The sequence below is a fragment of the Lissotriton vulgaris genome, chromosome 4_1, assembly GCF_964263255.1.
Source record: "Lissotriton vulgaris chromosome 4_1, aLisVul1.2, whole genome shotgun sequence".
Taxonomy (NCBI): domain Eukaryota; kingdom Metazoa; phylum Chordata; class Amphibia; order Caudata; family Salamandridae; genus Lissotriton; species Lissotriton vulgaris.
In genome coordinates, this window is record NC_141691.1 from 1882203080 (window position 1) to 1882218751 (window position 15672).

Consider the following 15672-nt stretch of genomic DNA (forward strand, 5'->3'; position numbering starts at 1 on the left):
CTACACTAATTAGTATCCACTTTTTTAGGCGATATTAGCTGTAACATTGTAAATATACACAAAAATGGATAATAATATACTTTTTTCATGTTTTTCCTAACAGCTACAATAACATCACAAAACAGTATCCACAACAAAAGAATAAAGCAGATAAATATTTTGCACTGTTTAGAAAACACATAAGTATATACATTACTACTTATCACTTACTTAGATGAATTGACACATTCTCCTTGACATTAACTATTATATATATATATATATTTTTTAGATATACAAAGTAGAAAATGACAGAAGGAGCAGAATTTGTTACCAGCCAGAAAGGAAAACTATTACTGTGCTACATGGGTTACACTTATACACAAGAAAAGCAATATGGCATGAAAGTTAATTGGAAATGTTGTAAATATTATTCTAACAAGTGTTATGGAAGAGCCACAACTAGAGAAGCTACTGCACTGTATACTAGGGAACACAATCATCCACCAAATGTTACAGAAATTGAAGTTAGAACAGCTTTGGAAAATATAAAAGAGGCAAGTACAGGTTCCCAAAAACAAACAAACGTCATATTAAAAGAAGCCATTCCTAAAATCCCTAAAACTGCCAGAACCCAAATGCCAAATATTCTCTCCCTAAAAAGAACTATAGCACGAACTAAAAAAGCTACTACTAGTACCACACCACCTTCCAGAACATATCATGATATAAACTTAAATGCTAACCAAATTATAACTTTAAACAAACAACCATTTATAGTTTACGACAATGAAAACAATGACAAAAGATTTATTATTTTTGGTACAAATATGAATTTAGTTAAACTTCAGCAAAGCCAATATTGGATGATGGATGGAACATTTAACATCTGTCCCAAACCATTTTCCCAATTATACACAGTACATGGCCTCTACCACAACTGCAACATACCACTACTATATGCACTATTACCAAACAAAAATAATTCCACATATATGGAATTATTAAATATTATTAAACAAAAAACACATGATTTTTCTCCTGAAAAAATAATTCTAGATTTTGAGCAAGCAATGCTTTCAACAATCCTAAAAATCCACCCCCATACCTGCTTTCAAGGCTGCTACTATCATTTAAACCAGTGTTTATGGAGACATTTGCAAAAAACTACCTTAAGTGTAGAATATGCTACTAACTCTTCTTTTGCATTTCAAATTAAAAAGCTGATTGCACTTGCTTATGTCCCAGAAACAGTCGTAGCAGAACACTACAACATTCTTATAGACAGCCCCTTCTACAAACAAAATGAAGCAAAGTTGAGTCCATTTCTGGACTACTTTGAAGACACCTGGGTAGGCAGACTCCACAGATCTGGCCACAGAAGAAACCCCAAATTCCTAATACCCTGGTGGAACGTTTACAGCAGCACCTTAAATGGAGAATCTAAAACTAACAACGCAGTAGAAGGTTGGCACAATGCATTTGTACAATCAACCGGCAGAACAAAACCTAGTCTAGAACATTTTATTAAATGCCTACAGAAAGAACAAAGCTACCAGGAATTCAGAATGGACCAATCCATAACTGAACTAGTCCCTAAAATGTCAAAACAAAATAAGCAAATGCACAAATACCTAGAAGAACAAGTAAAATTATACCCTAGTACAAAAGGCATAGAATACTTAAACATCATTGCCAAAACCCTACTCTGAATAATTTCCAAAACAAAATAAAGCCCTAAAACTATCACCTAAATATGAATAACATTTCAAAGGTGATCTTTAAAATTATTTAATGTATGCAATATATAGAGATATTATTTACATATATGCACACATTAAATAAAAATAAGAACTATAAAACAATGCCATATTAATAATCACATTACCCACCCACAAAAGATAACACTAAAATGACTTACCAATCATGTTGTAAATCCAATGACATCCTTCTCCACCAAAGTAATCCAGGTAGTGCAAAAGTAACCCAAAAAAATGTAAAAATACAACTGTCCCCAAAAAATTAAATCCACGGTGTAAAGAGCCATCGAATAACCATAAAAAACCCGAAAATTTGTAAAAATTAAAGAAACGCTCCAGGAAAACCGAAAAGTGAAAAGAAGTGTTTGCTAAGCAGTGTTGAATTAAACCAACAAACACTTCCTTTAAAAAAAAAATGGAACTTCCGATTTAGCGAACACCTATAACAAAAACATAAAAAACAGACATTCCCACCCAGATAAAGTAACACACAATTAAGTAATAACATTATAAATAACATATATTTAGTAGTACATATACTTTAAACATCCAAAAAGTAACTCTATAAACAATCTTATAACTAAGTAAAACTACGTGTATCCACCACACGGAAATAATCGTTTTCAAAATGTAAAACACAACTCCCTCACAGTTAATAACACTAAATAGAAGCACACTACTCTCAAAACATCATTAAATGTCACATAAAACATATAAAATAAACCTTACCTGAAGCGACGTGAAGTGTCTCCCAACCGCGAGCAGCTCTTCATCCAAATGACCCAAAACGACCTAACCCGGATACAAAATAAAGAACCCAAAAGCACTAAAATAGTCCAAAGCAATAAATATAATATCAATACTTTAAACAATTGCTTAAAATAATTTAAAAATGGCTATTATTTTGTAAAATGTTTTACTTTTGTAGTACTCTGATGTTATTTACAAATATGTATAAAATGATAATTAATAAATATTATGAAAACAATAATATTTATTAAAACAATGTATAGAAATATTACTATATTGTCACACAATGTATAAATGTAACACCATTGTTAACAACATTTTTTCCTTATATTATAAAACTTTTATGTTTACAATTACAGGTGAAAAAAAGTTATTATGAATATAAAAAATTGTTATTTTTTTTTATTTAATATATAATATGTAATACTATACAAAATAATATTACATATTAATAATGAGAATTTATAAAAATATTATGCTTCTGTAAATTTGCTTGTCATTGTGTTTAGAAATTATTATCATAAAAATAAATGTTTCAAAAATTTGAATTTGTTATGATTAAAATTGTTATCTCTTGAAAAAATAATAAACATGATAAAAAATATTTTTCCAATCATGTTGCACATTTTATGTTATTCTATTACTATAATCTAACATTCTTATTTTTGGAAAAATCTCTAGTGTATATAAAATTGAAGTAGGTGCTGGACACTAATTATTTATTAATTAATATTCCAACTCCAGTCTACATTAAATTGGAGTTGGTGCTGGACACTAATTAATTAATAATTACTATTCCAACTCCATTCCACATTAAATTGTAGTAGGTGCTGGACACTACATAATTAATATTTACTATTCCAACTCCAGTCTACATTATATTAGAGTTGGTGCTGGACACTAATTTATTAATAATTACTATTCCAACTCCAGTCTACATTAAATTGGAGTAGGTGCTGGACACTAATTAATTAATAACTACTATTCCAACTCCAGTCTACATTAAATTGGAGTAGGTGCTGGACACTAATTAATTAATAATTACTAGTCCAACTCCAGTCTACATTAAATTGGAGTAGGTGCTGGACACTAATTAATTAATAATTACTATTCCAACTCCAGTCTACGTAAAATTGGAGTAGGTGCCGGACACTAAATAATTAATATTTACTATTCCAACTCCAGTCTACATTTAATTTGAGTAGGTGCTGGACACTAATTAAATACTAATTACTATTCCAACTCCAGTCTACCTAAAATTGGAGTAGGTGCTGAACACTAATTAATTAATAATTACTATTCCAACTACAGTCTACATTAAATTGGAGTAGGTGCTGGGCACTAATTAATTAATAATTACTATTCCAACTCCAGTCTACATAAAATTGGAGTAGGTGCTGGACACTAATTAATTAATAATCACTATTCCAACTCCAGTCTACATTAAATTGGAGTAGGTGCTGGACACTAATTAATTAATAATTACTATTCCAACTCCAGTCTACATTAAATTGGAGTAGGTGCTGGACACTAATTAATTAATAATTACTATTCCAACTCGAGTCTACATAAAATTGGAGTAGGTGCTGGACACTAATTAATTAATAATTACTATTCCAACTCCAGTCTACATTAAATTGGAGTAGGTGCTGGACACTAATTAATTAATAATTACTAGTCCAACTCCAGTCTACATTAAATTGGAGTAGGTGCTGGACACTAATTAATTAATAATTACTATTCCAACTCCAGTCTACATTTAATTGGAGTAGGTGCTGGACACTAATTAATTAATAATTACTATTCCAACTCCAGTCTACGTAAAATTGGAGTAGGTGCTGGACACTAAATAATTAATATTTACTATTCCAACTCCAGTCTACATTTAATTTGAGTAGGTGCTGGACACTAATTAAATAATATTTACTATTCCAACTCCAGTCTACCTAAAATTGGAGTAGGTGCTGAACACTAATTAATAATAATTACTATTCCAACTACAGTCTACATTAAATTGGAGTAGGTGCTGGGCACTAATTAATTAATAATTACTATTCCAACTCCAGTCTACATAAAATTGGAGTAGGTGCTGGACACTAATTAATTAATAATTAGTATTCCGACTCCAGTCTACATTAAATTGGAGTAGGTGTTGGACACTAATTAATTAATATTTACTATTCCAACTCCAGTCTACATTAAATTGGAGTAGGTGCTGGACACTAATTAATTAATAATTACTATTCCAACTCGAGTCTACATAAAATTGGAGTAGGTGCTGGACACTAATTAATTATTAATTACTATTCCAACTCCAGTCTACATTAAATTGGAGTAGGTGCTGGACACTAATGAAAAGGGGCGACCACTCGGTCCCCCCGAACGTATGGTGGAGTGCCCCGATCCCCCCGGGAAGCCATTTTTGGGCGGGAGGCGAGTCTCGGCTGGTATGCCCGAAGCGGCGTAGCCGGGGCGCGCCTTTTTCCCGCCCAAGAGGGGGTTGTCCTAGACACCTACACCACTGGCCACGCCCCGGAGGTGGATTGGAGGAGGGTTCACGCCCGCCCGAAGAAGGATAAAAGGAGCAACAAGCCAAGGAAGCATCCTCTTGTTCCGGTGCTCTGAAGCTGCACCTCCCCGTTGCACGTGAGCTCGAGACGGAACGAAGAGCCAATTTTGAGAATTTAATTTTTGTGTTTCTTCTTTCAGCGAGTTCGGAGCTCCTAACCTAGGACCTTGAGGATTATCCGTGGACGATGCCTAGCAAGAAGGTCGGAAAGAGGGTTGGGACCGATCAGATGCTTCGTATGCTGGTGAAGGACATGGCGGACATGAAGAAGCAGATGGCGGCAATGAATGGTGCGGGGGGACCAAAGAGAGTCATCGGACCAGCATTGCCGGGAGTGGTCCCTAACGGGAGAGGTAGAAGGGCCAAGAGGGGAGCGTCGGGTGGGGAGGCCCCGGTTCCCGAGTCACCTCCAGCGCACCCGGTCACCCCGATCGAGGCCCGGACTCCGGTCCCGAACGCGGGGCAACCGATACCTGTGGTGGTCACTCCAGTGAACGGGGAGGATATGCCTCCGGAGCTGGCTGCCCAGTTGGCGGCATGGTTGGGCAGAGAGAATGAGGGGGCCACGGCTGAAGAAGCCAGGTCGATAATGAAGCAGTTGCGGCAATCGAAAGATGCTGCGAAGGCACCGTGTCCTCTTGTTTCCCCGCAGGCTCCCGTGGAACAACCAGTATCGGGCGTTGGTTCGGCAGCGACAACGGTCACAGCTACCGGTTCAGGTAAGCAGCCATTGCCGATGGCGGGGGAGGGATCGGTACCCTCAAGGAAGGAAAAAGTTGTTCAGCATATCCCGATTGAGGTAAAAGAAAGGATATGGGCGGATAAATATGTGAACATGTTTTCCTTGTTGACCGATCACTATGAGATTGAGCATGTAAAAAACCAGAAAGAGTTTTTGCATCCTAGTGTATGGCGCGCAAAGATGGCCAGTTTCAGAGTAGATGAATCGATAGCCAATTGGGCCAGAGCGTTTGGAATGTTCACTGCAATTATGGGGGAACGTAGGCCCGAAGTTTTGGTGGAATTAGCCGTGTATCAGACACGTATCATGGAATTTTATGAAACATATGGGGGTAATCAATGGTTTTGTTATGATAGCATATTTCGTAAGTCCAAGGAGCACGACTCATCCCTGACGTGGGATTGTTTCGACTCCATTTCCTGGCAAAAAATTGAGAAGTCGAGCACGGCGAAGTCGCCATCTTTAGGGGGAAACGGGGTTGAGCCTTCCCGCCATTCGTTGGGGGCGCCCTTTCGGGCAGGTACAAGCAGTGATCAGAACACAAGGAATAATGGCAACTCAGGTAAGAAAGGGGTCTGCTGGAGCTTTAACAGAGGCAAATGTTCTAGGCCCCAGGGGGCTTGCAGGTTCAGGCATGAGTGTGCAGGGTGCGGACAGTCCTCGCACCCCGAGAGTATGTGCAGATCCAAGGCTGGTGATACGGGAAGTAGAGGAGGCGCCAAACAGGTCTGAAATAGTCCGAGGGGCGCCTTTACCTACCCCGGTTGATATCATGGCACTGATCCCTTGGCTGAACGAATACCCGGATCATATCTCCGCTGGGGTGTTGCAAGACGGTTTTTCGTATGGTTTCCGCATCCCGGCGGGGGATTTTCAGGGGAAAGCACAATGTAAGAACCAACTATCGGTTCAACAGAATATGGCGGTGGTACAAGCAAAGATTGGGAAAGAAGTGGCCCGAGGTCGGGTTGCTGGACCATATGACATACCGCCAGTTGGCAATTTTGTTTGCTCACCTCTGGGAGTGGTCCCCAAAAAGGATCCAGGGGAATTCAGGTTGATACATAATTTGTCAGCTCCAAGGGGTCTTTCGGTGAACGATGCGATTGACCCGGGAGTTTGTTCGGTGCGGTACGCATCTTTTGATGAGGCCGTCGCCATTTTGAATCGCCTAGGGCCCGGAGCGCTGATGGCTAAATCAGATATCGAGTCAGCGTTCTGGTTGCTCCCGGTACACCCAGAGGATCAGTGTCTCCTGGGTTTTATGTTTCAGGGACGCTATTACATGGATAAATGTATGCCAATGGGTTGCTCCATCTCTTGTGCGCATTTTGAGAAATTCAGTACTTTTTTGCAATGGGCGTTCACAAGAGCCACGGGTTTTACACATGTTATGCATTATCTTGATGATTTTCTGTTTCTGGGCGCAGCCGGGGACACAGAATGTGCACAGGCTTTGAGGGAATTCTGTAATTTGATGGGGGAGTTTGGCGTGCCGCTGGCACCCGGTAAGACGGTAGGGCCATCTACTACACTCGAGTTTCTGGGAATTGAGCTTGATTCTGTAGAGGGGTGCTTCCGCTTGCCCAAAGAGAAGGTGACGAAGTTCAGGGCCTCGCTAGAAACATGTCTCGATGAAAGGAAAGTAACTCTCCATCAGTTACAGCAGGCTGTGGGTCAGCTTAACTTTGCCCTGAGAGTTATACCGATGGCTCGCCCCTTTTCCCGTTCTATTGCACAAGCCATGGTGGGCCTCAGGGAAGGGCACCACCGCACAAGACTGTCAGCAGAGGTTCGCCAGGATATGCGCATATGGCTGGCATTTCTGGCGAATTTCAACGGTCGGGTGGTCTGGGCCGAGCCACCTGTTTCCTCGGAAGAACTGGGGTTGTGGACTGACTCGGCGGGGAGTGTAGGTTTTGGCGCCATATTCGGCAATCGATGGTCGGCACGGACCTGGCCAGAGTGGTGGCACACTAATGGACTCACTTGTAATATTGGGTTTCTGGAGCTGTTTCCCATTCTGGTGGCCTTGGAAACCTGGCCTGAGGGGTTTCGTGATCGCTCTGTGGTGTTCTGGTCTGATAATATGACCGTGGTTGAGTGTATCAGTAGTCAGGCAGCTCGCTGCAAATGGATCTTGAGACTGCTGAAGGAAATTGTCCTGCTATGTATGAGATTAAACGTCCACTTTAGGGCAAGACACGTGCCAGGGGTACTAAATCAGGCCGCTGATGCGCTTTCTCGTTCCTATATGCAGGCCTTCTGGGGTTTTCTGCCCTCAGCGGACCCGGTGGCGGCACCATTTCCCGAAGCTCTCTGGTCTCTCGGTGCCCCGGACTACAAAACCTCGTGGGAGAGAGTCTAGCAACCAGGACAAGGAAGGCATATGAAGGGGCGTTCCGGTCTTATTGGTCCTTTTTGGGTTCAGCTAGGGGGGAGCTTTGGGGCCATGAGGAGTATGTCCTGAAATTTCTGTTATCTTTACATCAGGCAGGCAAATCAGTGGCTACGGCCAATAGGCACCGGGCCGCCATTTCTTTCATGGCACGGGCTCATGGCATCCAGGACCCCACATCGTCCTTTCTGGTACAAAGGGCGCTGCGTGGGTGGCAACGCCTTGAGGGTCGCAGAGTGGATGAGAGGCACCCGATAGGTCTGGAAAGGTTGGCCCTGTTATTGTCCGTACTCCCTGCGACATGTTCATCTCAATCAGAGACAGTGCTATTTCGGGCCGCTTTTGCATTAGCATTCCATGGGGCTATGCGGGTAAGCGAACTGGTAGCGAGGAACAAGCAGGATACGGGGGGAGGTCTGTGCCGAGAGCACATTCAAATTAAGGGGGAGACAATGGTAGTCTCATTTGCCAGGTCCAAGACCGATCAGAGAGCGATCGGGGTCAGTGTAGTAGTCCAGCGGATTCCAGGATCTCCCATGTGCCCGGTATCATGCGTTGAGGAGTATCTAGCGCAGAGGGCGGCATCATGGGGGGGAAGCTTGCTGAGGCACGCCGACGCCACCCCACTGACTAGGTTTCAGTTCCAGCGGGTGCTAACAATGGCAATCGCAGCAGCGGGCTTGAACCCGGGCGATTTTGGGACCCATTCCTTCCGGATAGGGGCTGCTACAGAGGCTACAGCCAGGGGTCTGAGTGTGGAAAAAGTGAAACGGTTGGGGCGTTGGTCCTCGAATTGTTATAAAAGGTATGTGCGGTTGCACATGTTGTGAAGCTAATGTCATACACTCACGCTTCTTGTCTTTTGTTTCGTTTACAGTTTCGCGAGCTTGCGAGGCGGGGCGGACTGTACAGTCGACCCGGCACCGGGGAACCAGCGGTCAAAGATCACCGGCTGAGGAAAGAGTGGTGTGGGTCGTGGGCCACTCATACGTGAGGCGTGCCGCAGACGTATTCAAAGCAGGTGACATGATTCACATGGCTGGGGAATACGGGTACAGGGTGACCTTCCACGGAAGGGGCGGGCTCTGTATTGACCAGTTTGAAACTTTTATGGAGGGTTTGTTAGGGCGGACAAGGTCACCGCCATCTGTAATCATAGTGCATCTTGGGGGCAATGATTTGGTGACCATTGGTCGACGATTACTTCTCGAATTGATACTATCCACTGTAAGTTGGTTGGCGAGAAGGGTTCCGGGGTGCACGATTGCATGGTCCCATATGATCCCACGGAAAGTGTGGAGGGGGGCTAATTCTGTGTCAGCTTTAAATCACTCAGTGAAGAAAGTGAATAACAAACTTGGTAGGTTGTTCCGTACAAGTACACCGCATTCTATTCCTCATGGATGTATCAGGGTGGACCATATGTATCTAGAGGATGGGGTCCATTTGTCCCGGGTGGGGAATACTTTACTCATAGGAGACTTCGTAGCTTGGTTAAAGAGTTTATGCAGCCATGACCTTTAAGCAGGAGTTTTGTGGGGGGTCCGGATAGCCGGTCAACTATCCGGCCTGTGGCGGTAAGGTCATGATCGGTGAGCAGTAATTGGAAGATCCCTAGAGGTGGGGCATCACCCATTATGGATGGGAGCGCCCGGGGGGAGGCGGCCATTGGCCCCTCAAACGGGGAAGCGGTCCCCTCTAAGGATGGGGACGCCGAAAGGGAAGGCGGTCATAGGCCCCTCCCTGGAGAGGAGGGGCTACGGGCCCCTCCTGGGAATTTCCCGGGGCCAGGACTTCTGCGATGGCAGATGTGGTAAGCAGTGTGGGGTGGGAGGGGGGTCTACGCTACCTTCTAGACACCTCACACGAGTCCTCGGACGACCACTAAGATGGCGTCGAGTTAACAGGGGCCCCCGCTAAGACAAGGGAAATTGGAAGTGGGCACAGAGGTACAGTCCTCTGTGCGCCCGCCCCTCACAAGTGAGGGGGGAGTTCTGGTATTAGGGATCTAACACCGGTTACGACCCTGCCGTTGGCTCGTAATGTTAGGATGTACAATTTCAATTTTGAGAAATGCATTTACAGGGTGTTTAGTATCGGCTAGGAGAACCTTTGTATTAGAGATGCGTTAAGGTCAGCCAAGAACATCGTAATGTGTAAATGAAATTGTACATGATATGAAACTGTTATTTTAATGTTTTAATTTTGTTTCATATTTTTAATAAATACGGCCGGGAGGGTAACTCCCTCCCGCCTTCCAAAAGTTCAGATCCGTTTCCGTCTTCCCATTCTTGGGGATTGTGTTGAGAGGGGGTGGCGGGTATCTCAGCCATATGAAAAGGGGCGACCACTCGGTCCCCCCGAACGTATGGTGGAGTGCCCCGATCCCCCCGGGAAGCCATTTTTGGGCGGGAGGCGAGTCTCGGCTGGTATGCCCGAAGCGGCGTAGCCGGGGCGCGCCTTTTTCCCGCCCAAGAGGGGGTTGTCCTAGACACCTACACCACTGGCCACGCCCCGGAGGCGGATTGGAGGAGGGTTCACGCCCGCCCGAAGAAGGATAAAAGGAGCAACAAGCCAAGGAAGCATCCTCTTGTTCCGGTGCTCTGAAGCTGCACCTCCCCGTTGCACGTGAGCTCGAGACGGAATGAAGAGCCAATTTTGACCCACCCACCAGCCCCTGATGACAGCGATTTGTTTGAATAAAGTCGAGTGACGTGATATTGTTTTCTTTTACAGGATGTTGTGAATAAAGTTGGTAATTTGGTATGTAATAAAGTTGTTGCTGATTCAGCATGTTTTCGGCAAAGTAGTTGCACCAGAGTTAAACAGTGATGCTTAGTAGAAGTTATACTTTGAACTGCTCAGTATAATTGTCTTTTTCATCCTCTTTAGTTTTAAATGTCGTATTTATTTTGGTCGGACGGTAAGGTCATGATCGGTGAGCAGTAATTGGATGATCCCTAGAGGTGGGGCGTCACCCATTATGGATGGGAGCGCCCGGGGGGAGGCGGCCATTGGCCCCTCAAATGGGGAGGCGGTCTCCTCTAAGGATGGGGACGCCGAAAGGGAAGGCGGTCATAGGCCCCTCCCTGGGGAGGAGGGGCTACGGGCCCCTCCTGGGAATTTCCCGGGGCCAGGACATCTGCGACGGCAGATGTGGTAAGCAGTGTGGGGTGGGAGGGGGGTCTACGCTACCTTCTAGACACCTCACACGAGTCCTCGGACGACCACTAAGATGGCGTCGAGTTAACAGGGGCCCCCGCTAAGACAAGGGAAATTGGAAGTGGGCACAGAGGTACAGTCCTCTGTGCGCCCGCCCCTCACAAGTGAGGGGGGAGTTCTGGTATTAGGGATCTGACACCGGTTACGACCCTGCCGTTGGCCCGTAATGTTAGGATGTACAATTTCAATTTTGAGAAATGCATTTACAGGGTGTTTAGTATCGGCTAGGAGAACCTTTGTATTAGAGATGTGTTAAGGTCAGCCAAGAACATCGTAATGTGTAAATGAAATTGTACATGATATGAAACTGTTATTTTAATGTTTTAATTTTGTTTCATATTTTTAATAAATACGGCCGGGAGGGTAACTCCCTCCCGCCTTCCAAAAGTTCAGATCCGTTTCCGTCTTCCCATTCTTGGGGATTGTGTTGAGAGGGGGTGGCGGGTATCTCAGCCATATTAATTATTAATTACTATTCCAACTCCAGTCTACATTTAATTTGAGTAGGTGCTGGACACTAATAATTAATATTACTATTCCAACTCCAGTCTCCATAAAATTGGAGTAGGTGCTGGACACAAGTTAATTAATAATTACTATTCCAACTCCAGTCTACATTACATTGGAGTAGGTGCTGGACACTAATAAATTAATTATTACTATTCCAACTCCAGTCTACATAAAATCGGAGTAGGTGCTGGACACTAATTATTTTAATAATTACTATTCCAACTCCAGTCTACATTAAATTGGAGTAGGTGCTGGACACTAATTAATTAATAATTACTATTCCAACTCCAATCTACATTAAATTGGAGTAGGTGCTAGACACTAATTAATTAATAATTACTATTCCAACTCCAGTGTACATTAAATTGGAGTAGGTGCTGGACACTAATTAAATAATAATTACTATTCCAACTCCAGTCTACATTAAATTGGAGTAGGTGCTGGACACTAATTAATTAATAATTACTATTCCAACTCCAGTCTACATTAAATTAGAGTAGGTGCTGGACACTAATTAATTAATAATTACTATTCCAACTCCAGTCTACATTAAATTGGAGTAGGTGCTGGACACTAATTAATTAATAATTACTATTCCAACTCCAGTCTACATTAAATTAGAGTAGGTGCTGGACACTAATTAATTAATAATTACTATTCCAACTCCAGTTTACATAAAATTGAAGTAGGTGCTGGACACTAATTAATTAATAATTAGTATTCCTACTCCAGTCTACATTAAATTGGAGTAGGTGCTGGACACTAATTAATTAATAATTACTATTCCAACTCCAGTGTACATTAAAGTGGAGTAGGTGCTGGACACTAATTAATTAATAATTACTATTCCAACTCCAGTCTACATTAAATTGGAGTAGGTGCTGGACACTAATTAATTAATAATTACTATTCCAACTCCAGTCTACATTCAATTGGAGTAGGTGCTGGACACTAATTAATTAATAATTACTATTCCAACTCCAGTCTACATTTAATTTGAGTAGGTGCTGGACACTAATGAATTAATAATTACTATTCCAACTCCAGTCTACAGAAAATTGGAGTAGGTGCTGGACACTAATTAATTAATAATTACTATTCCAACTCCAGTCTACATTACATTGGAGTAGGTGCTGGACACTAATTATTTAATTATTACTATTCCAACTCCAGTCTACATAAAATTAGAGTAGGTGCTGGACACTAATTAATTAATAATTACTATTCCAACTCCAGTCTACATTAAATTGGAGTAGGTGCTGGACACTAATTAATTAATAATTACTATTCCAACTCCATTCTACATTAAATTGTAGTAGGTGCTGGACACTAAATAATTAATATTTACTATTCCAACTCCAGTCTACATTATATTAGAGTAGGTGCTGGACACTAATTAATTAATAATTACTATTCCAACTCCAGTCTACATAAAATTGGAGTAGGTGCTGGACACTAATAAATTAATAATTAGTATTCCTACTCCAGTCTACATTAAATTGGAGTAGGTGCTGGACACTAATTAATTAATAATTAGTATTCCTACTCCAGTGTACATTAAATTGGAGTAGGTGCTGGACACTAATTAATTAATAATTACTATTCCAACTCCAGTCTACATTAAATTGGAGTAGGTGCTGGACACTAATTAATTAATAATTACTATTCCAACTCCAGTCTACATAAAATTGGAGTAGGTGCTGGACACTAATTAATTAATAATTACTATTCCAACTCCAGTCTACATTAAATTGGAGTAGGTGCTGGACACTAATTAATTAATAATTACTATTCCAACTCCAGTCTACATTTAATTTGAGTAGGTGCTGGACACTAATTAATTAATAATTACTATTCCAACTCCAGTCTACATAAAATTGGAGTAGGTGCTGGACACTAATTAATTAATAATTACTATTCCAACTCCAGTCTACATTACATTGGAGTAGGTGCTGGACACTAATTAATTAATTATTACTATTCCAACTCCAGTCTACATAAAATCTGAGTAGGTGTTGGACACTAATTAATTATTTTTTACTATTCCAACTCCAGTCTACATTAAATTGGAGTAGGTGCTGAACACTAATTAATTAATATTTACTATTCCAACTCCAGTCTACATAAAATTGGAGTAGGTGCTGGATGGAGTAGGTGCTGGACACTAATTAATTAATATTTACTATTCCAACTCCAGTCTACATAGAATTTGAGTAGGTGCTGGACACTAATTAATTAATAATTACTATTCCAACTCCTGTCTACATTACATTGGATTAGGTGCTGGACACTAATTAATTATTAATTACTATTCCAACTCCAGTCTACATAAAATTGGAGTAGGTGCTGGACACTAATTAATTAATAATTAGTATTCCTACTCCAGTCTGCATTAAATTGGAGTAGGTGCTGGACACTAATTAATTAATAATTACTATTCCAACTCCAGTCTACATTAAATTGGAGTAGGTGCTGGAAACTAATTAATTATTAATTACTATTCCAACTCCAGTCTACATAAAATTGGAGTAGGTGCTGGACACTAATTAATAATAATTAGTATTCCTACTCCAGTCTACATTTAATTTGAGTAGGTGCTGGACACTAATTAATTAATAATTACTATTCCAACTCCAGTCTACATAAAATTGGAGTAGGTGCTGGATGGAGTAGGTGCTGGACACTAATTAATTAATAATTACTATTCCAACTCCAGTCTACATAGAATTTGAGTAGGTGCTGGACACTAATTAATTAATAATTACTATTCCAACTCCAGTCTACATTACATTGGAGTAGGTGCTGGACACTAATTAATTAATAATTACTATTCCAACTCCAGTCTACATTAAATTGGAGTAGGTGCTGGACACTAATTAATTAATAATTACTATTCCAACTCCAGTCGACATTAAATTGGAGTAGGTGCTGGACATTAATTAATTAATAATTACTATTCCAACTCCAGTCTACATAAAATTGGAGTAGGTGCTGGACACTAATTAATTAATAATTAGTATTCCTACTCCAGTCTACATTAAATTGGAGTAGGTGCTGGACACTAATTAATTAATAATTACTATTCCAACTCCAGTCTACATTAAATTGGAGTAGGTGATGGAAACTAATTAATTATTAATTACTATTCCAACTCCAGTCTACATAAAATTGGAGTAGGTGCTGGACACTAATTAATAATAATTAGTATTCCTACTCCAGTCTACATTTAATTTGAGTAGGTGCTGGACACTAATTAATTAATAATTACTATTCCAACTCCAGTCTACATAAAATTGGAGTAGGCGCTGGACACTAATTAATTAATAATTACTATTCCAACTCCAGTCAACATTACATTGGAGTAGGTGCTGGACACTAATTAATTAATTATTTCTATTCCAACTCCAGTCTACATAAAATTGGAGTAGGTGTTGGACACTAATTAATTAATAATTACTATTCCAACTCCAGTCTACATTAAATTGGAGTAGGTGCTGGACACTAATTAATTAATAATTACTATTCCAACTCCAGTCTACATTAAATTGGAGTAGGTGCTGGACACTAATTAATTAATAATTACTATTCAAACTCCAGTCTACATAAAATTAAAGTAGGTGCTGGACACTAATTATTAATAATTAGCATTCCTACTCCAGTCTACATTAAATTTGAGTAGGTGCTGGACACTAATTAATTAATAATTACTATTCCAACTCCAATCTACATTAAATTGGAGTAG

General features: G+C 40.9%; 1 protein-coding gene across 1 annotated transcript; it reads left to right on the forward strand.

Moving 5' to 3' along the window:
• Positions 1 to 287: 287 nt before the first annotated feature.
• LOC147724672 (uncharacterized) lies at positions 288 to 1691 on the forward strand. Its single transcript, XM_086967041.1, has one exon. The coding sequence runs from the start codon at positions 288 to 290 to the stop codon at positions 1689 to 1691; it is 1404 nt and encodes a 467-aa protein (XP_086823167.1).
• The last annotated feature ends 13981 nt before the right edge of the window (positions 1692 to 15672 follow it).

Bases quoted from the DNA above. Each gene is read 5' to 3' on its own strand.
- LOC147724672 (XM_086967041.1), top strand. From the start codon at position 288: ATGACAGAAGGAGCAGAATTTGTTACCAGCCAGAAAGGAAAACTATTA.